The sequence below is a fragment of the Polyodon spathula genome, chromosome 40 (genome assembly GCF_017654505.1).
Source record: "Polyodon spathula isolate WHYD16114869_AA chromosome 40, ASM1765450v1, whole genome shotgun sequence".
Classification (NCBI taxonomy): Eukaryota; Metazoa; Chordata; class Actinopteri; order Acipenseriformes; family Polyodontidae; genus Polyodon; species Polyodon spathula.
Genome location: NC_054573.1, coordinates 2,734,327 through 2,759,071, shown reverse-complemented (window position 1 = coordinate 2,759,071; position 24,745 = coordinate 2,734,327). Strand labels below are relative to the sequence as shown.

The 24,745-nt window shown below is 48.7% G+C and overlaps 1 protein-coding gene across 1 annotated transcript; it reads right to left on the bottom strand.

The window, feature by feature from the left end:
- Positions 1-319: 319 nt before the first annotated feature.
- actn4 (actinin, alpha 4) lies at positions 320-23,935 on the bottom strand. The gene is made up of 21 exons (XM_041236231.1): positions 23,726-23,935; positions 13,035-13,149; positions 12,690-12,809; positions 11,362-11,448; positions 11,136-11,223; positions 10,554-10,632; positions 10,150-10,231; positions 9,338-9,423; positions 7,764-7,856; positions 6,962-7,192; positions 6,669-6,816; positions 6,385-6,535; positions 6,087-6,195; positions 5,813-5,953; positions 5,385-5,567; positions 5,057-5,191; positions 4,778-4,957; positions 4,204-4,350; positions 3,649-3,729; positions 2,630-2,788; positions 320-2,541 (listed from the first exon to the last, which is right to left on the bottom strand). The coding sequence occupies exons 1-21, from the start codon at positions 23,852-23,854 to the stop codon at positions 2,383-2,385; spliced, it is 2,703 nt and encodes a 900-aa protein (XP_041092165.1). The 5' UTR covers positions 23,855-23,935; the 3' UTR covers positions 320-2,382.
- Between the last annotated feature and the right edge of the window lie 810 nt (positions 23,936-24,745).

Sequence of the window (24,745 nt, the reverse complement as noted above, 5' to 3'; positions counted from 1 at the left end):
ATTGGTGCAGTATTAGCATCAGCTCCACTTCTAAACTCCTTGTGATCTACATTTAGAGGCAATTGTTTTAATACCAGCTCTGTCTCGGAGAGAGAGAGACACACCCGACACTTGGGAATACATTATAAGAGACCCCTAACACAGCACAGATTAACTGATATAAAACTGAGGTACAGGGAGAGGGGAGAGAGAGGCTCTGCCACACAAAGAGAATGAAACACACTCTCAACTCGATCAGAGGCAGCCACACACCCACACAATCTAATACAAAACAGCATGAAACACGCACGCAATATAAAGAGACCGCAGGCAAACAAAATTTCAAAAATATGGTCAATTTATTGATCTATCCTTAAAGGGAGGGCAGAACCCCATTTAAAAACACCCACAGAAAAATGCAGAAAAAAAGCTCCTCCCCTTTAACACCTTTTACACCAGCAGCAGGAAAACTTAATGCAAACATTTTGATAACATCGTGACTTAACTGAGAGGATGGGGTGAGGGGAGAGGAGCGGGATGAAGGGAGGAGGAGAGAAAACGGGGAGAAAGGAGAATACTAAATGCTCCACACTAGAAAAGAAAAGTGTTTATATTACACCCAGCTTCAATAAAGAGCTTATCCTGCATCCAAAAATCACAATTAAACACCCAGACAAAGCATTCATTTTAATTAAAGACCTGGAGCCTTCTGGTTAAAACAACTGCTTCAGACAGCGCAGGAGTGACAGCGTTTCAGACTGAAACCGCTTCAGTCTCCCCGCTAAATTCCAGCCTGCTGCTCTCTGAAAAGCGAGGGAGGCCCAGCACTGCTGGCTCATTATTTAAAACAGCCAGTTTTCGGTCTGTCAGTTACTTCGAAAAGTATTTCTAGGGAGTGCTGAGCATTCTGACTCCCTGGATAGAGAGCTGGGCGCTGGTCCCGAATTCATTCTCTCTCTCTCTCTCGATATCCACAGATGGAAATATCTACCTGCTTTTATAAACACTTATTAATAACGCAGGCACCTCCTCAAAGATCTGATATGAACAGCGATAAGCATCACAGCCGGATAAAATCTATATATTAAAATAATAATGAGGAAAAGCAAGAGCCTGAATAAAAATCGAAGTCTTCGCTGCAGCTGTGAAGATATTTGAACGCGATTATTCCTCTGGGTGGAGCGCTCTGCAGGCAAGGGTCGCTGGAGTCGCCCGGGCCGAGTCACTCTTCAGAGTGGAGAAGCATCTGCCTGGGTTTGTGCGGATCGCTGCTTTTCTGAGACTCTGTGGAGGAGAACAGCGACCCACACGAACCCAGGCGGCTGTTTCTGCTTCACTCTGAAGGGAAGCCGGTCTCAAACACCCAGTCGGGAGTTTGTTCTGCTCTGTGTGGAATCCGGGTTTCACAGGCGCTGCTCCACAAGGCTGTGTTCTCTTCACACTCAAACGGAGCAGGCTGGAAATTTCACGCTGAGCCACCAAACGCCAGAGGAAAAGCTTTTACCACACAAACCAGAAAGGAAGCGCGTGCAACGTCACAATAAAACACAGGGTTACATATTTTGTGATAAATACTCTCTCAGGCTTTAGATTTAATTCTGTTTTTAAAGATATACGCTAGGTCCCATCAGCCGTTTGCTTAAACACTCAAACAATTAACAAACTGGAGAGGGGAATCAGACTCCCGCTGCAGAGTCACCCAGTCCAGGATGCACTACCAGCCCCTGTGTATCTAGGTAACAAACTCAAGTCTGATTCCCATCCCCGATTACATTAAGCAGTACGATAAATTTGGTCCATTGTTGTGTGTCTAGAAATATAAACAGAACTGTGCCTGCCTGTCTGCTCTGTTATATTGCATCACATTCTGTCAATGAAAACTATTTATTTATTTATTTTATTTTTCTTAAAAAGTGCAATTAAACCCCTTTTTAATTAAATAATAATTATTATTATTTTTAATTTAACAAAACCAGCACAGGCGGTCAGTTCAGAGCACGCATTTGAATCTCGTCAGAAAAAAAGACCTGAAGAAACCTCTCTTTCTCCAGGACGACGTCCAAGAAAAAAATAAAATCAAATCACCAGGATTTAGCGTCTGGTCTGTACCCTTCATTTAAATGTGTTTTTTAGTTTTTGCTTCTGTGCTCCTGAATATATCTATATATATGTATATAGATAATGTTTCAAACTGATAATTGATTGCATAGATTAAACAGTTATTATATCCTTGCATTATTAATTATTAAATATTAAGACAATAATGGAATGTTTAACAAGACTCACGGTCAGATTCTCCCTCCCCCTCCCTCCCCTCTCTCTTGTTGCTCCTGGCTGAGTGAGCGAGTGTGTGAGTGTGAGAGTGTGAGAGTGAGCGAGTGCGAGAGTGAGTGAGAGTGCGTGCTACAGGTCGCTCTCCCCGTACAGCGCTGTGGAGAAGCTCATGTAGTCCAGGGCCCCAGGGATGGCGTCGGGTCCCTGGTAGGGAGCCATGCGGGCGATGCAGTACTCGGCCTGGTCCGGAGGCAGCTCCCTGCGCAGCTCGGCCGCGGTGATGAAGTTCTGAGAGAGAGAGAGAGACAGAGAGAGAGAGAGTTAGCAGGGTCAGTGTGTGCAGTGTCTGTAAGTTTTATATGGGAGCGTGTCTCACCTTGTCTCCTGCCAGGATCTTGAAGGACGCCACCACCTGATCAGCAGTGTCTGTGTCGGTCGTCTCTTTGGACATGAAGTCGATGAAGGCCTGGAAGGTCACGACCCCGCTGCCGTTGGGGTCGACGACGCTCATGATGCGAGCGAACTCTGCGTCACCCTGAGAGACAAAGGTCAGAGGTCAGCGGTGCCCCTAGCAGAACCCACGGACAGCAAAGACAATAACAGACGCTGCTGAATCAAAACATACTAGGTATTAAAATCATGTATAAATAATGCATGTAGCTGCACTTAGAAACCTTCTGGGAACGTCAGTCAGGAACACACAAACACACTCTCTCTCAAATCTCTTTAAAATCTATCCTTTCATTTACTCCTTCATTCAGCACAGCTGGCCCTAATGAAATGAATACTCTGAACTCTGCTGTTTTTAAACTGTTTCCCTGTGTGTACAAACCGAACACCCCACGATAAACGCACAGTGTGAGAGGAAAGAGAGCGAGAGGACAGACAGACAGAGAGAGAACAGAGACACACAGAGCTACACTTACTACTTTAACTGTGCAGAAACCATAAAAGACCTTTTGAATTGAGAGGGACAGACAGATGGACAGCGTACCAGACTGTGTCCTGTTGAAATGAGCAGCGCTCTGAAATCAGTGTCCATCGTCCCTGTGTGCTTCTGCACAGCCCCGAAAAAGAGGAGGGGTGAGAAATACAGGGGAGCGGAGGACAGGAGAAAAATACGAGAGGTAGGGGTGAAAATGAAGGAGAGAGAGAACACAAAGCAAAGAGCAGACAGCGAGAGGGAAAGATTACATGAAAACAAATTGTAATAAACATTAGGAGGGGGAACAAGAGAGGGAGAGAAGAAAGAAATTAAAAACAGATCCAGCGTTCCCAATTTGCTGTCCTGCACACACAGGCACGCTGTCCCTCTAGGTGGCAGCACTGCGTGCAAGAGGCATATCTCTCTCTCTCTCTCTCTCTCTCTCTCTCTCTCTCTCTCTCTCTCCATACCTGCTTGTTGTTCTCCACATTGTAGCCCAGGCTGATGAGGCAGGCTTTGAACTCCTCCTGTCCCAGCGCGCCGCTGTGATCCTTGGACCGGCCAATCAGAGCGCAGCGCCATGGTGGGGGTGGTGATGATGCGTGCAGGAGGGGGTGTGGTCAGGAGGGCAAGGGGGGGGGGGGGGGGGGGATTAATAAAATAAATACACAAATGAATAAATAAAGACTAATGTTAAGACACTCAAACAGGTCTGAAATCTCAAATTGAACGCAATGCGGATTTGTTTGGAGGGGGGGCTGGATAACGCTCAGGGTGATCTACTGAGGAGATGGAAGAGGGGGGCTGCAGGCATTGAGAAAAAATTTAAAAATTCCCTCCCATTTCAAATTTTACACACATTTTTTTTTATTAAGAACTTGGCATTATGCATAACAAGATTCCAATGGTTTCCATTGACCGTGTGTGGGGGGTTTGAGCGGGGTGGGGGGGGTTTTGCGCCCCCCATGGGGGGTTTGGGGGTTCCTTGTCAAAGTGGTTGAAGGAGGGTTAGGGTTTGGGGGTACCTTGTCGAAGTGGTTGAAGGAGGCTCTGAACTCGTGCAGCTGCTCCTGGCTGATCCCCTTGGCGTCTCTCGTCAGGATCTGGTTCTCGATCTCGTTGATGGTGCGGGCGATGGTGGTGAGGAGCTGCTCCCAGCCCACTCTCAGGTGCTGTGGAGAGGAGCAGTTAGTTCAAACAGCATGGTAAGCCCTTCTATTGTAAATCACAGAAGTCGCTGAGATTGTGTCCTAGCCTCCAGACTTGTTTCTCCCTACCCCCCCCCCCCCCCCCCCCCAGCAGATTAGCTGTACCCCACCTCTCCTTCTCCTTTGCCCCTCGGAGGTGGAACGGTCTGCCCACTGATATCAGGGTCACTCAGTCCCTACCCTCCTTCCAGCGCCTCCTCCAGACTCACCTGTTCAGACCTCACAGCTCTCCACTACACACTGGACTACAAGGCACCCAGTAGCAGTGCTTGCATTCTCTTGCACTGATCTGCTCCACACCTTGCTCTGTTCACTGCTGCTCTCAATCCTAACGACACTCTGTGTATCCTGCGCTTGATTTCACTCGTCCATGGACTCCATGGAGTCTCACCTCCATGCTGTAGCTGGTGTCCTTGTTGTCGAAGATCAGCGCCTCCTGGATGAGCTGGTGGTCTCCCTCCAGCTGGTCGATGTTGGGTTTGTACTCAATGATGCTTCGCTCGTACTGCTTCAGGTGATTCAGCTGGTCCTCCAGCGTGCCGTTCATCTCGATCGAGATGCGCCCGATCTCCTGGAGGGGAGGAGAGGGTTAATACTGCACTGCACAGACAGGAGAGGGGTAATACTGCACAGACAGGGAAGGGTTAATATAACTCGGGCTTGCCCTCACCTCCATCTTGTTCTGGATCCAGGGTCCCACCACGTTGGCATGGTTGGCAAACTGGCGCCTCAGCCGCTCGTTGGATTGCTGCCGTGCCAACTCCTCCTGCAGAGCGCGGTCCCTCTGAGGAACGAGCTGCTGTACCTGCCCGCGCCACCGGGGGGAGACAGAGAGCAGAGTCAGTGTGAGAGACACGCAGTCACACACAGGCAGGGAGAGTCAGTGTGAGAGAGACACACACAGGCAGGGAGAGTCAGTGTGAAAGACATACAGAGTCACACACACTGACAGTAACACAAACACATACACACCAGATAGACAGAGACAGACTCCCCACCTTGTTCCACTTGTCGTTGAGGGCCTGGGGGGTGATGGTGGTGTAGGGGTTGCCTCCAGGCAGCTTGATGTTGTTGTACTGGGCGATCTTCTGAACCTCGCTGTGAATCCCCTGGATCGACTCGCGCTCCTTATCAGCATCGGAGAGAGTGGCCTTGAACTGCTCATGAGCGGAGAGCAGACCCTGAGGAAGGGGGGGGCGCGAGAGAGGGGGTGAATACAGGGATGAGACAGGAGGGCAGCGCAGAGAAGAGAGTTCATACAGAGAAGAGAGAGGTACACAGAGGAGAGTTAAAACAGAGAGGAGAGAGGGGAGAGACAGAGGGAGTTAATACAGAGAGGAAAGGGGAGAGAGCGAGAGGACAGAGTTAATACAGACAGGAAAGAGGGTAATGTAATGATATTGTCCCTGCTCTCTCCACCTCTCACCTGGATCTCCTCGATGTTGTGCACGATGAACATGTCCTGCAGGTCCTCCATCGCCCCCTCCATCCAGTTGTTGAAGGGCGCTGCCCTCTTGGCGTACTCGAGGTACAGCTCGTCGATCGACTCCAGCTGCTTCTCTGTCCTCTGCAGGGGGAGGAAGAGAGGGGGAGAGAGGGATGAGTTTCACCTCTACAGCACTGACAAAGCACTAGAGCCCAAACGCTGCTCTGCTCGACTCAGTTTAGTTTCATTGACCGGTTTAATCCCAGTTCCTCACCTCCAGGGCCTCCCTGCGGCTCTGGGTCAGAGATCCCAGTACATCCCACTGGTTGCAGATCTTCTGGCAGCGAGCGTTCACGCTGGGAGAGTCGTAGTAATCCAGCTCGCTGGGATAGGGAGAGGGAGAGAGGGCGACGCATTAGAAACGAGGGGTCTCAAAGGATCCCAGTGATTCAGCGGCTCAGTAACCCTTGGCAACCCGCTCCACACCCTCCCCACTCCCTCCTCCCCTCAGTCACACACAGACAGGGCGAGTCGGTGCGAGAGAGACACAGTCACACCCCCTCCCCTCTCACTTCAGCTCTTGTGCGATGGCAGCGATCTGCTCCACTCTGTCCTGGTGTGCCGCGAGGTCGCTCTCGAAGGCCTCGTGTTTGCGCAGCAGGGCTTTGATGTCGGACAGCGTTGCCGTCTCATAATCCTTCTTGGTCAGCATGGCCTCATTACCTGGGGGGCAGACACAGAGACAAGTTAAAACTCCCGCTGGGTGTCTCTGTGTCTCTTACCCTCGGTCCACGCCTGGAGGACTGGGCACACCTCTGTGTCTCTTTCCCTCGGTCCACGCCACTGTGTCTCTTACCCTCGGTCCACGCCTCGTGGATGGTGGCTTTCTGTCTGAACTTCTCTGCCAGGTGGTCGAGTCTCTCCAGCCTGCGGATCTCATTCAGCAGCCACTCCTCGTAGCCCTTCTCCGCGTGCTCCAGACCGTGCCAGGCATTATTGATGTCCTGCAGACAGGGGAGCAGAGGGGCAGTCAGACAGCTCACCTAGTCAGCTAGATCGAGAGTATGGCGGTGAGGAGGGGGTCAGCTTGGGGGTTCTCGACTCCCAGGTGACGAAAGCGAGGGGGCGAGTTTGGGGGGGTCCTCTTACCGAGACCATGCGCCCCTCGGAGGGCATGAAAGCGGGCCGGTTGCTCAGTCTCAGCTTGGTCTGCAGGGTGTTGAAGTTGATCTCCAGCTGGCACTTCTCCTGCACCTTGGGGGGCTTGTGAACCCGCCGGTACCCTCGGAGATCCTCCAGCTTCAGCTGCATCTCCTGCATCGTCTTCTCGGGGGTGCGATTCTCCAGCCAGGGGATCGTGGCTCGGATCCACTCCAGCAGCTGGGAGAGAGGGGAGAGAGTGTGAGTGTGAGAGGGGGTGAGGAGAGGAGAGAGGGGAGAGGGAGTGAGAGGGGGTGATTGAGTGTGAGAGGAGAGGGAGTGAGTGGGGTGATGAGAGTGTGAGGAGGAGAGGGGAGAGAGGTGATTGAGTTTGAAAGGAGAGGGGGTGATTGCATGTGAGGAGAGGGAGGGGTGATTGAGGGTGTGAGGAGAGGAGAGAGAGGGAGAGGTGATTGAGTGGGTGAGAGGAGACAGGGAGGGAGAGGGTGTGAGAGGAGAGGAAGGATGAATTGAGGGTGTGAGAGGAGAGGAGAGGGAGGGTGAACTGAGTGTGAGGAGGACAGAGGAGAGAAAGTGTGTGTGTGAGATACTCTAGCAGGGAGAAATAAATATGAAATAAATTCATGCAGCAATGGAAAGTGTGACAGGCTGAGGGCAGGACTCCCCCACAAACAACCTTCTCAAAACACACTGCTGCTCCAGACAGGAGTAAAAATGCACAGCGAACCACAGCTGTGTGAAGGTACAGCATCGCTATACCCCAGTGGGGTATGAATACTCCATCACTCACATCGCTGGCGAGCTTCTCGTAGTCCTCCATGAGATTCTCGTTCTCCTGGTTCACCGCCAGCACCTTGCAGATCCGATTGGCTGCCGTCTCCGCCTGGGGCGGGGAAAGGGGTGAGTGAGCACAGCAAGGCAGGAGGAGATACTGCAGCAGTGGAGCAAAGGGGTTACAGAAACTACAGCTTCCTACAGTCAGACGACTTCCTTCCAAGGGGCTCTGACACGACAGGGCTTACCAGCCACTGTGAGCCTGACTGAGAATCAGCACGCATCTCACACACAGCAACCTGGACTACTCATTATAACATGCAGTGAACTCAGAATCATTGTCATCAGATACAAATAACTCTCTCATCAATATCAGGGTCTAGTGCTGTATATTATAAAGACATTTCAGAGGACTGGATCTCATCAATATCAGGGGCTAGTGCTGTATATTATAAAGACATTTCAGAGGGCTGTGTCTCATCAATATCAGGGTCTAGTGCTGTATATTATAAAGACATTTCAGAGGGCTGTGTCTCATCAATATCAGGGTCTAGTGCTGTATATTATAAAGACATTTCAGAGGGCTGGATCTCATCAATATCAGGGTCTAGTGCTGTATATTATAAAGACATTTCAGAGGGCTGGATCTCATCAATATCAGGGTCTGTTCTGTATATTATAAAGACATTTCAGAGGGCTGGATCTCATCAATATCAGGGTCTGTGCTGTATATTATAAAGACATTTCAGAGGGCTGGATCTCATCAATATCAGGGTCTAGTGCTGTATATTATAAAGACATTTCAGAGGGCTGTGTCTCATCAATATCAGGGTCGAAAGCTGTATATTATAAAGACATTTCAATTCAGGGTCTATGCTTTATATTATAAAGACATTTCAGAATGGATCTCATCAATGATAGACATTTATTTTGTAGTGTACAGTTTCATGCTTTATAATAAAGCATTCAGAATGCATCAATGATAGTAAATTGGTTGATGATTTTACCTCTAGGCGGCAGTGAGACACACAGATGGGAGACAGAGAGAGAGTGAGAGCGTGTGAGAGAGAGGAGAGAGAGCGAGCGTATACCTTCTAAAGAGAGAAGGAGGGAGGGATGGAGAGGTGAAGAATCCCAGAGGAGGAATGAGAGGCTCTCAGCACCAACGAGCATGGAAGAACGAGAGAGCGATCTACACGAAGAGGAGGAGGAGAAAGAGAGAGAGAGAGAGGAGAGGAAGACAAGACTAGCAAGGGAAAAACAGGACGTTAAATTAAGAACACAGACAAAAAATTTGCAGAAAGACAGACAAAGACACAGCAAACCAAATAACACACTGTATTCCAAGGCAAAAGGTTCGACTGCTCCATACAGGGGAATCAGACTCCCGCTGCACAGCAGTGTGATCCAGTCCTGGTTTCACTAGGAGTTTAATAAGAAGACATACCTGAGCTTTTTGCCTAGACACACTGGGGCTGATCAAGCTGGGAGTAAAACCTGGACTGGATCATACTGCTGTGCAACGGGAGTCTTATTCCCATTCCTTGCTATAGTACCATCACTGAGACAGACAGACAGAGACAGACTCACCTTCTGCGCCCCAGAAAAGGCATGATAGAAGGAGGAGACGTAGGTCATGATGGCTTTCTCATCAGGCCTGGCCGTGCCCACGATATCTGTGAGGAGAGAAGCGAGGGAGGAGAGAGAGAGAGAGAGAGGTGAGAACAGTCTCCCTCACAGACGCAACAGGGAAAACCTGCCCTCCGGAAACAAGAGGAAGGACCCTGGGTTTTAAATCACGGTTCCGGTAGAAGAATCCGTTCTGATCGCCACGGCTTCTGATGAAGCATTCCCTGACGGGGTTAATCAATCGCTAGTCTGAGTTTGAAGTCCAGTAGCTTAGCTGGGCTTAATCGCACTGCATCTGTTTAAAGAGACAAAGCTAAAGACTTCCAGCTTTTCACACACACACATACACACTCTCTCAACAGAGCTGAGCCCTCCTGAGGGTTAACGTGCATTAAAAACAACCAGAGAGAGAGAACGAGAGGAGACTCTGCAAAAACACATTTATTAATCCCTTTCATTTATTTAAGACATGAACCGGTGTGGCTTCATCTAGTTCAGAGCAAGGGGACTGAGTTTTTAATTAAACACATGTGGCTTTCTCATCAGGACGGGCTGTGTTCACAATGTCTGCAGAGAAACCCACACTTTAGCAAGATACCGCCAGCTCCTTCCTTCCTTCCTTCCTTCCTTCCTTCCTTCCTCTCCCTCCCTCCCTCCCTCCCTCTCTCTCTCTCCCGTTTCCCCAGTCTGCGAGAGGCTCTCTCTCTCTCTCTCTCTCTCATCCCCAGCTCCCCCTCTCTTTGCTCCCCAGTTAAGCATAAAACATTCTCTACCTTCAGCGTCCAGCATCTTGGGAATGTCGAGGTATTTCTCGGCCACCTCAAAGGCGTTGTTCAGGTTAGTGATGGGGTCGTCCTGCAGGCAGACAGACAGACAGACAGGTGACTGAGAGAATTCATTACGGGTTACGGTCAAGCCTCTTGGTAAGTACTTCACTGCGATATTCTACAGGGTTTATGATAGGGGATTATACAAAAACTCACTACAGGCTAGCCAGGTGCTTTACACCACACTGTCTGTGTTCCATATTGAAACAAATGCACCCATTTTAAAGCTTGACCACACAGTTTGAAAGGCCTGGTTTTCGTTTCCCCTTGCTGGCTGTGGGCAGGGTTGTTTTCAGTCCAGTGTTTGTGATGTGTTCTCATCGTGCCACTAGCTCAGAGAGGGGCTTTACCTTCCTCAGCTTGTCATAGTCGATCAGCTCAGGCCTGTGTCTGTGAATCAGAGCGTTGAAGGCAAGACCGTCCTTCCAGCTAGAGAGAGGGAGAGAGAGAGAGAGGGGGAGAGGGGTGAGAGAGAGAGAGAGGGAGATTGATGAGAGAAGGAGAGAGGAAAGAGAAGGAGAGGTGGGAGCGATGAGAGACAGAGCGAGAGAGATGTGTTACCGTGTTAAGCTCTGGCACTTCTATTCTTTCACCCCCTCGTGTCGGAGGGGGGGCGGGGTTGGGGTTTGTGTTCGGGCTGGGGTTCAGGATGGGTTGGGGGTTGTGTTCGGGTTGGGGTTCAGGATGGGTTGGGGTTGGGGTTCAGGCTGGGGTTCACGATGAGTTGAGGTTGGGGTTCAGGTTGGGGTTTGTGTTGGGGTTGGGGTTCAGGTTGGGGTTTGTGTTCGGGCTGGGGTTCAGGATGGGTTGGAGTTCAGAATGGGTTGGGGTTGGGGTTCAGGGTGGGTTGGGGGTTGTGTTCGGGCTGGGGTTCACGATGGGTTGAGGTTGGGGTTGGGGTTCAGGATGGGCTTTGGGTTCGATGTCTCTACCTGATGTGGAAGTTCTGCACATTGACGTTCTTGTAGGGAGCAGTCTTGCGCTGGCACCAGAGCAGCAGTCCCTCCTTAGCAGAGGTTTCTACAGAAAAGTAGAGGAAGGGTTACAATAAAATACAATACCAGTAAACTAGACTACAATACACTACACCACAATACCAGTAAACTACTCCACTCTATTTTACAATACAGTCATACAATTGAGTAGAACCCCATTCACCTTCGACGGAGATGTCCTGGATTGCGAAGCGCAGGATAATGGTCCAGATCATCCCCAGGGTCATCTTAGCATTCCCATCCACGATCTCTGAGAGGAGAGCAGGACACGGGCGTGAACAAGTGAGCCAGGGGTAGGGAGAGCAGGACACGGGCGCGAACAATCGAGCCAGGGGTAGGGAGAGCAGGACACGGGCGCGAACAAGAGAGCCAGGGGTAGGGAGAGCAGGACACGGGCACGAACAATCGAGCCAGGGGTAGGGAGAACAGGACACGGGCGTGAACAAGTGAGCCAGGGGTAGGGAGAACAGGACACGGGGGCGAACAAGTGAGCCAGGGGTAGGGAGAACAGGACACGGGGGCGAACAATCGAGCCAGGGGCAGGGAGAACAGGACACAGGGGCGAACAAGCGAGCCAGGGGCAGGGAGAACAGGACACGGGGGCGAACAAGTGAGCCAGGGGCAGGGAAAGCAGGGAGAGCAGGGAAAGCAGGGAGAGCAGTAACAACAACATGCTTGTTTTTCCAACTGTGCTGAATTTCCACTCCTGAATACCAGGGGACGGGAGGGAGGGAGGGAGGGGTGCGGAGAATAGCCACAACATGGAACCTGCAGATGGGAGCTGCTAACAGGTAGCTGGGCGAGGCACAGTGATGCGGTCCCCTCTCGAATACTCCGTTCTCCAGGGTCTGTGTGTGTCACAGGGATGGGAATAAGACTCCCACTGCATATCAGTTTGCTTCATTGCTGGTTTCAGGAGTTTAATATTACGACACACCTGAGCTTGTTTAGACACACCTGGGGCTGATCAAGCTGGTAGTAAAACCTGGATTGGATCACACTGCTGTGCAATGGGAGTCTTATTAACATCCCTGCCAACTGCAATTCAGTAAATTCAACTTAATAGATAAATAAATAAATAAAATAATAAATAAATAAAAATAAATTAGGCTTGCAACGATAATAAATCACATTATTTATCGACTGGGAACCCATGACAACAAATTGATACAATGTTAAAAATTTGCACATTTGCACCCAGTCCTGGGGTTCAGAGGCCCCCTCAATGAAGTCTATTATTATTAATATTGCAATGATCAGGAGGCAGGAGTTTGAGCAGGGTTAGAAACTCACACTAGCCCTGCTGCTGCTGCTGCACCCAGTCCTGGGGTTCAGAACTCCCCTCAATGAAGTCTATTATTATTAATATTGCAATGATCAGGAGCCAGGAGTTTGAGCAGGGTTAGAAACTCACACTAGCCCTGCTGCTGCTGCACCCAGTCCTGGGGTTCAGAACTCCCCTCAATGAAGTCCCCTCCCCTCCCCACTCACCCTCGGCTCCGATAGAAACCAGTTTGACTCCTTTACTGGCGATGAAGTCCAGCGCTTTGTTGACGTTGTTGATCTTGTGGACCCTCATCTTGCCTCGCTCAGGTTTGGGTAAACGTTCACCTGCAGAGAGACAGACATACAGAGAGAGAGACTCCTGTTGTAACTGTTGTAGAGACTCATACAGACAGCGCTCCTTTAAGGGAGGGGGCCAGTGATCCTGTTAATAAAGCTAATAAGAGGTGAGAGAATGGATTTTAAAGCTGGTCAGCGCTCTTTCAAAGGGATGGGCCAGTGACCATGCTGCAGCGCTACAAGCAGGCTTGGCTGGCGCTCCACTTGGTGTACCTGATATGACCTCCAGCAGCAGCATGAGTTTGAGCCCGTCTCTGAAATCCTCCTCAATGTTGCTGATCTGCGTTCCTGACTTCCGCAAGTGAGAGTTACACCAGGCTGTGAACGTCTGAGAGAGAGAGAGAGAGAGAGACAGAGAGTTACACCAGGCTGTGAACGTCTGAGAGAGAGAAAGAGACAGAGAGTTACACCAGGCTGTGAACGTCTGAGAGAGAGAGAGAGAGAGAGAGAGACACCAGGCTGTGAACGAGAGAGGAGAGAGAGAGAGAGAGAGACAGAGAGTTAGACCAAGGAGAGAGTACTGAGAAAGAGAGAGAGAGAGACAGAGGTACACTAGCTACCTCTCTTGTGAAAAGTCTGAAAGATGTGACTTGAGAGAGACAGAGACGACCTCTTACCCACTCTGTGAACTTCTGAGGGTTGCTACGAGGAGAAGAGACAGAGAGTTACACCAGGCTGTGAACGTCAGAGAGAGAGAGAGAGACAGAGAGTTACACCAGGCTGTGAACGTCAGAGAGAGAGAGAGAGAGAGAGTGAGCGGTTTACACCAGGCAGACTGTGGACGTCAGAGGAGCGGGAGAGAGAGAGAGACAGGAGAGTTTACCACTGACCGTCAGAGTGACGTCAGAGAGGGACAAAGAGAACGAGACAGCTGTTACAGAGAGGAGTCACCGTCAAGAGAGAGTTGAGGAGGACAGGAGGTACACCAGGCTGTGAACGTCTGAGAGAGAGGAGAGAGACAGAGCTAACCAGGAGTGACAGTTGAGAGAGAGAGAGAGAGAGAGAGAGAGAGAGAGCGAGGGAAGAGAAGAGAGAAGAGACAGAGAGTTACACCAGAGAGTGAACGTCTGTGAGAGAGGGACAGAGAGAGAGAGGGAGTGTGTTACACCAGGCTGTGAACGTCTGAGAGAGAGAGAGAGAGACAGAGAGTTACACCAGGCTGTGAACGTCTGAGAGAGAGAGAGAGAGACAGAGAGTTACACCAGGCTGTGAACGTCTGAGAGAGAGAGAGAGAGAGAGTTACACCAGGCTGTGAACGTGAGAGAGAGAGAGAGAGAGAGAGAGTTACACCAGGCTGTGAACGTCTGAGAGAGAGAGAGAGAGACAGAGAGTTACACCAGGCTGTGAACGTCTGAGAGAGAGAGAGAGAGAGACAGAGAGTTACACCAGGCTGTGAACGTCTGAGAGAGGGACAGAGAGAGAGAGAGAGAGAGTGTCCGACACAGAGTTACACCAGGCTGTGAACGTCTGAGAGAGAGAAAGAGACAGAGTTACACCAGGCTGTGAACGTCTGAGAGGGACAGAGAGAGAGAGACAGAGAGTTACACCAGGCTGTGAACGTCTGAGAGAGAGAAAGAGACAGAGAGTTACACCAGGCTGTGAATGTCTGAGAGAGAGAGAGAGAGAGAGAGAGAGACAGAGAGTTACACCAGGCTGTGAACGTCTGAGAGAGGGACAGAGAGAGAGAGACAGAGAGTTACACCAGGCTGTAAACAGAGAGTTACACCAGGCTGTAAACGTCTGAGAGGGAGAGAGAGACAGAGCGTTACACCAGGCTGTGAACGTCCGAGAGAGGGAGAGAGTGAGGGAGGACGAGAGAGGGAGTTACTCGATACAAAGCTTGGTGACTGTTCACCGTCTAGATCATTGTGTCGAGTGTGAGAGACAGAGAGCAGGGCTGGAAAGAAGACTCCTAATGCGTAGCAGTTTCACCCCTTCCTGGTTTTAATAGGAGCTTGGACTAGCCACAGTGTGTAGGTGACAAGCTTGTAGTAAAACCAGGAATGTATCGAACTGCTATGCAACGGGAGTCTTACTTACAGTCTGTTCCTGTGAGACACAGCGAGCGGCGCTCCCTGCACGGGAATGCTGAACTCACTGAGAACAGACCTGGGTGCCTCCCTCCCTCCCTCCCTCCCTCGCACCAGGGAGGGGGGGGAAGGAGGCTCGATCACAGCAGTTTATCGCGGGGCGAATGGGCGAGAGAGAGGGGGGGGGGGGGAGGGAGGCAGCGTGCTTGTCTCTGATTTCGCTGGCCTGGGCACTATAATTAGAGGCTTCCCCCCGCCAACACCCAGAGAGTGGGAAGGAATACGATTGCAGCTTCAAGAGAGAGAAAGAGAGAGAGAGAGAGAGAGAAGCAGACCTGTCCTAACGACAGCCACAGCTTCAGATCCGAGGGACAAAGAGGCAGACCGGCAGAGACACACCCAACAGTATTTTTAACAGCTAGTTACTGGCTTTTACACTGAAGGCAATAAACCCTAACACCAGGGCCCGCCCGGACGCTGCTTATCACTTGCAGAGGGATAGCTAAATGATTGAGTTTATGAATGAATGAATGGGAACTGTGTGCATGTGCGTCAGTGTGAGCGTGTCACCCTGTCAGCATAAGTGTGCGAGAGATAATCTGAGCTCTGAGAAATGCAGTAAAGGAGGGGGCACTGAAAGAGACGCACGCACACACAGACATGCACACGCACACACACAGGCACGTCACTGCGTCAACACCAGGCACTCTCAGGACCTCTCTATCTCATTTCCAAGGTAATCCACTAAGCGAACAAGCATGCCAAGAAACAACCCTGGAATTCAATGACGAGCACGTGGGTAGAATTCCACACACTGAGAGACTCAAAACACCAGTCACTGAATTGGACTCATCTTTGTAGCATTTCTTAGGCAGACTGTCCCCTCATAAACGTCTCCTTCAGCACTTGCATAGTTTGAGGACGCCTGCTTGAAACCATGATTATCTATGCTTTTAACTGTATAAACTTGTCTATAAACACTTAATATTTCATTATATGATGCGTGTACTTATATAAGCTGATAATCATAAGTGAATTGCATTCAAAAATGTAATTTTTAAATGAAAATGTAAATCTTGTCGATTACAATGAAATGGTCACCCAAAGCAAGGGGATTTCAGTCTGAAGCCCAAGTCTGAAATGTGTATAACACGGTGTTAGAACACTGGCGTGTCTTTGTTACATGTTCTCTGAGTTAACTAGCATGTTACCTAATTAACCTTTTGTCACCAATTATTATTAACAGGTGAGGGCCCATGATTATTATAAATATAGGTAGCATGGGCACAAGTTTGTCATTCCTGAATGTAAGGAAGCAGGAAATGGCAAAACACACGCAGTTAAGCAAAGAAAAAAGACAGTCTGTAATTACTTTAAGAAATGAAGCTCAATCTTTAAGACAAATCGCAAGAACTTTGCAAGTGTCTGTAACTGCTGTGGCCAAGAACATCAAACGATTTGAAGAAACTGGCACTCATGAGGACCGAACAAGGTCAGGCAGGCCAAGGGTGACCTCAGAATCAGAGAACAAGTTCATTCGAGTCACAAGTCCGCGAAACCGGCGATTAACTGCCCCTGAAATACAAGCTCAGCTAAATGCTACTGGAAGTACAGATGTTTCAACATCAACTGTCCAGAGGAGATTGCGTGAAGCTGGCCTAACTGGAAGAATTGCAGCAAAGAAACCATTGTTAAGAGTGCAGAATAAGAGGAAGAGACTTGCCTGGGCCAAAAAACACAGAAACTGGACGTTTGAGGAGTGGAAGTCGGTCTTATGGACCGATGAGTCAAAATGTGAAATATTTGGGTCCAACCGGTGAGTATTTGTAAGACACAGAGAGGGGAGCGCATGAGTTCTGCATGTGTGGTTCCCACTGTCAAGCATGGAGGAGGCAGTGTCATGGTCTAGGGTTGCTTTGCTGGTGACAGAGTTGGTGATCTTTACCAAGTCCATGGCAAGCTCAACCAGCATGGCTATCACAGCATACTTCAGAGGCATGCCATTCCATCAGGATTACAGCTAGTTGGGCGGTTCTTCATTCTTCAGCAAGATAATGACCCGAAACACACCTCAAAGTTGTGCAAGAACTATCTGGCAAAGAAGGAAAGTGAAGGAGAACTCAATCTAAACGACCAGTCTCCAGACCTCAATCCCATAGAACTTGTATGGAACGAACTGGACAGAAGACAACGCAAAGCTACCCTCAAGTGCCCTACATCTCTGGGAATTGCTGCAGAAGAGCTGGGAAGACATGTCTGGCAAGTCTAAGAAAACACACGCGTTTAAAAACAGATTAAATAAAACAACATCAACACATTTGTTAAAAAGCCCAAACACGAACAGCTACCCACACACTGGCCGTGATGCTGCTCTGCTTGACTTTCACTGATGAAGTAACACTGATGAAGGCACTAGAGCCCAAATGCTGGTCTGCTTGACTCAGTTTAGTTTCAGTAACACTGATGAAGGCACTAGAGCCCAAACACTGGTCTGCTTGACTCAGTTTAGTTTCAATAATGCTGAGAGAGAGAGGAGAGAGAGAGCGAGAGAGAGACACACACACACACACCAGATCAGGGCACTTCTCTAAGACTTAAAACTCAAACAGACTAATCCCTGGGGTGTTTGTAAACTGCTGGCCAGTCTGAGTGCTCAGCATTCCAGCAGAGAGGAATGTTAATCATGCCTGGTCCAGTAACAGTGAAACAGCAACACAGTGCGCTGAACTCCTGCGCACTGAGCACTGGATTACTGCACTGAACTCCCGCGCACTGAGCACTGCACTGAACTCCTGCGCACTGAGCACTCTATATACTGTAAATATATCCACTCACTGTGCACCGACACACACACTGCGCGCTGACTCTAACACAGTGGAGATTTCCCGTTCTAATCAACACAGTAATGAAAGTTACAGAGGCTGAAGGAAACACTTATTGAAACTGCATTGAAACATTTCTACTGAGAACCATTTACGTTCGACCTACTTCCAATAACAAAGGTTTGATCAGGGGATCTTTTGACTGTGCAGACAAACACGCAGGGCTACATTACACTCAGCTCACCCCCTATTGTATTAACCCTTCGCTCCCCCCCCCCCCCCCCCCCCCCCCCCCCCCCCCCCCCGGTATCGCATTGCAGGGTTTGAGGTAGAGTTGCAGGGACCACCCTTTCAACAGGGTGCAGAGAGAGACACTCGATGCTGCAGACTGACTGCAAGCAGCCCTGCAACGGAGACAGCTGGGGAGTGCAGCAGCATCCAGAGAGGAGAGGGGACTGGAGAGAGAGGAGGAGAGAACCTGTGATTTCTGTGGATCCGAAAAATCAGTTTGTGTACCACTGGTGTGCAGCATGTAGCGTGTGTGTGCGTGAGTGGAAGAACACAGCAAGCCCTTTATCTCCGTCTCACAAAGCAGTCAAACTAGTTGAACAAGTGCTCTCTCCCTCTCCCTCTTGTTATTGTTCAGACTCTCTCCTTATAAGGCAACAGAGGATTACATCAGCAACCGCTGCAGCAACAGTCAGCACTGCGAGGGAACGTCGCCAGAAAACAGGGATGGAGTGCGCCTCCGAAATCGGACGAGGGTCGCTGGTATCGATCAGGACAACTCACCAAGCAGCTGTTTCTTAAACCAGAGCGACATGAATGACCCTCACCTGGCAGTCAGCGCACGAAGACCCCGATCCAAAGAGACCGGCCCGTGCCGGCGTTTACTTGAGCTGCACACCCCATCGAAGTGAAGCACCGAAACGTTTAAGAGCAGAAAAGCACGAGGTCCCAGCCTGACGGGACCGCTCACCTCTGAGTGCCGCTACCACAAGCGCTGGCAAGAGAACGCTCTCTTCCAGCAAGCGCGGGGAACCTCACGCTCCAGAGAAAGCCTCTCTCGCTGCTCCCAGACAGCCAGGCTCTCAATAACGCTCGACGTGCAGCTGGGAAAAAAAAATAAATAAACAGAAGAGCCGTCTCCCGCTTGACCCGACTCTCCGAGCACCCAAAAATAAAAACGTTGAATTTTGGAATTGGATCATTTCTGATTGCGTCTTGTGTGGGAAATGACTAATTAGTTCAACTGAAAAACTAAGGTTTGTTCCTAGTTTCCACTAGAAGTCTTTCTCATTGTCTTCAGTGTAAAATCAAAAGACAAACTTTATGGCAGGCACTATAGGAGGGGGTGGAAACCCCTTGGCCCGTATACAAGACCCAGTGTCCTCCTCTGCCGTTACCACCAGTAGGGTGTGGCGGATGGCAGTCATTTCGGGGGGGGGGGGGGGGGGGGTCATCCCCGTGACTCAACCCACGAGGTCTGATGAGGTCACCAGGAACACAGAGCCAACACGGAACTGGCAGACTTCTGCGATTTTCAAAAAGGAGAACATTAAAACAGAACTAAATAACTTATCTTTTGCCAATCGCTATTTTCGATTTAGCAGTTGCTTCCTCACTGTTTTCTCGTCAATATATTGAGACAATGTCTTTTTTTTTTTTTTTTTTAAAGCCGTTTACCCGCAGCAAAATAAATAATCCCAGTCCAGGTTTTACTCCCAGCTTGATCAGCCCCAGTGTGTCTAGGTAACAAGCTCACGTGTGTCTTAATATTAAACTCCTAGTGAAACCAGGACTGGATCACAGTGCTGTGGAGCGGGAGACCGATTCCCCTCCCTGTAATTGATATTTAAGTTTTGAGATCAGGCCAGAACCAGGTCAGAGCGATTCGTCTCGTCTTAGAGACGTGCTTCAGCCCAGCTTGGTAACCCAAACCGGTTCTCCTAAGACCCACTCGAAGCGATCACAGCAGAACAGTGGGAAGGGCCTGGGCGAACAAGAAGAACAAGCCCAACCACACAATCAGGGAGGAGAGAGAAGTGGGGCGGCGCTGACCCGATCCGCTCTCTTTGAACAACAGATGCCCTTGACCAGCGTGGACTGGCCTGTGCGTGTTCTGGGGTTGGGAAAGTCACGCAGGGCAGCCTACCAGGGAGAGCGCTCAACGCAAACTTTTCCGATTCGAGCAGGAAAAGGGTGCAGCTGAATACCCGAACAGAACCGGCCCAAACAACAATCCCTCTGCTGCTGGGTGACCCCGACTCCTACCCACACAAACCCCTAAAACAAGAGCGGAGCCCAGAGAGAGAGAGACCCCACCATCGAGCGGGCGCTGAAGCGCTGTCAACAGAGCCGGGCTGACATCACAGCAAAACACCCCCCCCCCCCCCCCCCCCCTCAGCTCCGGAAAGCAACCCCTTCCCAAAATCAACACTGTATCAAAACTGGACAGCCCAAATTAAAAAAAACAAACCAGAACGCCAAACTGAAATAAAAGATCCCAAACCGAGACAGACCCCGACAACACCTTGAGCAGGAGACCAGAAACAGAGAGACGCTTTGCTCCACACTGCGGAAAATACAACAAAGCCAGAGATATCGATTACCCTAAATTCATCAGCAGCGTCCCAGTCTTCAACTACTTACACCAGGAATCCCATTAAAACTCACCCTGGGAGAGAAAGAAACGGCTATAATTCCTGCGAATTCAGAACTAAACTGCCACAAAGTGAGGGGCAAGAAATAAATTCAAGATGTCTCATAATATTGTTAACTTATTCTCTCTTTTTTGTAAATATCTATGTTCTATTCGCTAAAGAGTATTATATATATATATATATATATATATATATATATATATATATATATATATATATAGTTATCATAGGACCTTAAACTGTCATGCCAAAAAAAACCTGATTTTGAATTTGAATTCAAGAGAGGGGAGAAGACAGGAGAGAGGAGGGGAGGGAGAGAGATTGAGAGGGGAGAAGAGAAAGATAGACAGAGATTGAGAGAACGAGAGAGGAAAAGGGAGAGGAGAAAGAGAGAAAGGAGGGGGGAGGAGAAAGAGATAGAGAGAGCGAGAGGAAGGGAGAGAGGGAGATAGACGGAGATTGAGAGAGCGAGAGGAAAAGGGAGAGGAGAAAGAGATTGAGAGAGAGGGGAGAGGAGAAAGAGATTGAGAGGGGAGAAAAATAGAGAGATTGAGAGAGCGAGGAGAGGGGATGGAGAGACAATTTGTGCTTATAAAACGCTTCAGTCCCAAAACTCAGAGTTAAACCCGGCCAGCATCTGATTCTTTAAATATTTCACTCCCCTGGAGAGGCGGCTGCATTCTTTCAGCCTCCCTCACAACGCCAGCCGTAAAACAAAAATGTAATCTCTGAGCTCACAGCCATGCCAAAGGAAATCCAACATATTAACCAACCAGACAATTACTGTAAAACACCCCCAGAGAGAGAGAGAGAGCATCAACCTGTCTCTGTGTGTCACTGTGTCACACACACACACACTGCAGTTTCTTGGAGGGCTCAGCACACATTAAAACAGAGCAGCGAGGCAGGACTTCAAGAACTTACAACCTGCCCTGGTGACATCAAACACAGACACCAAACAACCCCTGGAGAGAGGAGAACCCACAGCAATCCTGCTTGCGTCTCCTCCTCCTCCTCCTCTCCCTCGCTCTTCAAAGGAAGCCACACCCTTCGAGACAAACCGGAACAGGACAGGAGCAGCTGAAACGAGTTCCTGCAGAGAGGCGCATCTCAGCTGAATTCGACACTTGGTTTCAGGACAGGAGTTTTTTTTAAATGCTGCCTCTGGCAGGTAGTTATTGCTGCAGCTCATGTGTAAAGGGAGGGGCAGAATAAATAACTAATTAGATCAATAAATATACTGCATATACAGTAATGACTGACTGCAGTCAGGGCTGGGAATCAGACTCCCGCTGCACAGCAGTGTGATCCAGTCCTGCTTTCACTAGGAGTTTAATAATCAGACTCCCGCTGCACAGCAGTGTGATCCAGTCCTGCTTTCACTAGGAGTTTAATAATAAGACACACCTGAGCTTGTTGGCTAGACACACTGGGGGCTGATCAAGCTGCTAGTGAAACCTGGACTGGATCACACTGCTGTGCAATAGGAGTCTGATTCCCAGCCCTGCAAACACTGCATTGCAATAAACTCTCTGTCTGCTGCTCCAATAGCAGCACAGCTGGCTTTTATCAGGATGCAGGCTGATCAAATCAACCCTCAAGCCGGGTTCAAGAAACTCACTCATCAGACAAAATGTGTTTCGTTGAGGGCGTGTGGCTAAAAATTGATTACAAGACAAGCCGGAAAGCGACATACTTCAAATGTTTACAAAATAATTGCTTAAAAGGAAGCTGGGGAATAAAAACGCTGGAACGTTTCAAGAGACAAAGCTGACAGCAAGAATCACAAACCACTGAGCTCTGCAACACCCTATAACTCTCCTGCCCCTGCCCCTCTCCTCGAGAGAACAGCAGGGAGGGGAACAAGACTCCTACTGCACAGCAGTGTGATCCAGTCCAGGTTTTGCTACCAGCCTGCCTGATCAGCCCCCAGTGTGTCTAGGTAACAAGCTCAGGTGTGTCTTATTATTAAACTCCTAGTGAAAGCAGGACTGGATCACACTGCTGTGCAGCGGGAGTCTGATTATTAAACTCCTAGTGAAACCAGGACTGGATCACACTGCTGTGCAGCGGGAGTCTGATTCCACAGCCCTGCACCAGTCGCTGGGACATTTAAAAAAACAAAAGTACTTTTTTTTTTTTTTTTTTTTTTTTTTTTTTTTTTTAAAAAGCAGACTATACTAGCCTTGCACATTATGTATTTATTTCAATAAATACAGCAGATCACAAACGTAGATTTACACCCAAAATTCGTTAAAGGGTGGCACCGACTGAGAGGTCTCGCCACGCTGTGCAAAACCTAATTTTCTAAGAGCGTTGTTTGTTATCCCGCCCCGCTTAAACAGAACAAACTTGGACTGCAATGCGCTACTCTCCGAAAAAGAAAAAAAAAAGGTAAAATATATATATATATTAGCAAGCAGCTTGTAATGTACAGCCCACGCCTCACGCCCTTCAAAGAAAGGGTGTACTCGACCTTCGCCTCAGGTATTTGTGGCACGCCTCACGCCGGGGAGTCTGCTCACGGTGGCGCGGTGTTTGTTCATGGCTGGCTGGGGGGGAGCTGCGGGGGGGGGGACTTTGACCGTCAACATACAAACTAAAAGCTCTCCTCTTTCCCTGGATAGGGGCGATCAAACTCCAAAAACGCAAACAATCGAGGGGAAAAAAAAAAAAAAAAACCACGCAGATAATATTTTTCTAAAAAGGAAACACAGTATTTTGTGTTAAATCTCCTGCATAATTAATGTAAAACGGGGTGAGGTCTGATTCCGAGGGGCTTGTTCTGCAATGCATCGCAAACACACTCTGCGGATAAATACTTCATTTAAAAACAGGAACGTTTTTAATTGCTGTGCAAGACAGGGTTAGTGTATTCGGGGCTCGGGAAACTATCCTGCTTTCAAGAACTCAGTTTAGCAACGAAAAAAAACAGGTTTATTCACAAATCCGAGACCCAAAACTTGCACTGTCGTATAAATTAACAAACAGCACAAATATATATATATATATATATATATATATATATATATATATATATATATATATATATATATATACACATTATAATAATAATCACGATAACCCGCATGGCTGCACACGAGTTCACTGCCAACTTCAGCTGAAACAGGGAAAGTTGTCTCATTTCATTTTGGGGAGGTAGTTTATAATCTAACTCCGCGACTGCTGTTCTCTTCCCCCGGGTCTCACACGCACCTTCCCGTTCTTGAAACAATGTTGCACGGTAGATCTGTTTTGTTTGTTTGTTTTATTGTTGTTGTTGATTAAGGTAACGTATTATAATTTCCGTATTAAAAACCCGACAGCCAGGCCCCGGTCCGGATCCCCGATCTTTCCCACGCACACCCTCCCCGTCTCCCCGGTCTCACCTTCCGCTGCTGTCGCTCCCAGGCGGGGTCCAGCAGCAGGTCCCGGTCCCACTCGTCGGGCTGCTCCATGTAGGTCTGGCCCCCGGCGGGGGCGGATTGCTGGTTGTTCGTGGCGTGGTAATCCACCATGTTCGCTCCGGTCTCTCGGTCAGTTTGTTTGCCTCTACACTGCGTGTCTCTCTCTCTCACACACGGCGCTGAATAAGACCTAACCGCGGCTCCGCCAAATGAATATGCGATCAACCTCATGAATATGCGACTAACCTCATGAATATGTAATTAAACCCCGTGAAGATGCCATTGAAGCTCATGAATATGCAACTAAACCTCATGCATATGCGATTAAACCTCGCGAATATCATCTCTTACTGCAGACGGTGTTACAGTTAAAGGACGCTGCTTTTCCTTTTGCAACGCTTCAATTTACATTCGCGAAGGTGTGATATTTAGACATTAGACACGAGAGGCTGCTTCCTGCAAGCAAAACACACTCTGGTGCGTGTACGTGTGCGTGTGGAAATCCGTATGAATTCAAATTCACCTAGCAAAAAAGTATCTATGCATATACTTTACTTAGCTCTCTCTCTCTCTCTCTCTCTCTCTCTCTCTCTCTCTCTATATATATATATATATATATATATATATATAGAGAGAGAGAGAGAGAGAGAGAGAGAGAGGTGATATCTATATATATAGTGGATCAAACCCCACCTTTTACAAAATTTTATAAATAACTGCTCATCAATTCCTAAAAACTATATGATATATAAAGCTATAGAACATATAGTAAATCGTCTGTAGCAGACTACATGATGATAATAATAATAATAATAATAATAATAATAATAATAATAATCATCTCCACACACAATGGCTCAGTACATATTCGGGTTGTTAATTCGACCCTGTTATAGACTGTTCTGCAGGTGCCCTATGAATCAGTCAAAGCAATTATTTATTTAAACAACACATTAGCATTCGTTTAGAGATTTAGAAAGTGCTGTCACATCAAAGCAAGTC

Coding starts and splice junctions, on each gene's coding strand:
- actn4 (XM_041236231.1), bottom strand. CDS start 23,854: ATGGTGGATTACCACGCCACGAACAACCAGCAATCCGCCCCCGCCGGG. Junction 9,424..10,149: donor CAAGATGCTGGACGCTGAAG/GTAGAGAATGTT, acceptor CTCTCCTCACAG/ATATCGTGGGCACGGCCAGG. Junction 4,958..5,056: donor GGATCCAGAACAAGATGGAG/GTGAGGGCAAGC, acceptor CCTCCCCTCCAG/GAGATCGGGCGCATCTCGAT.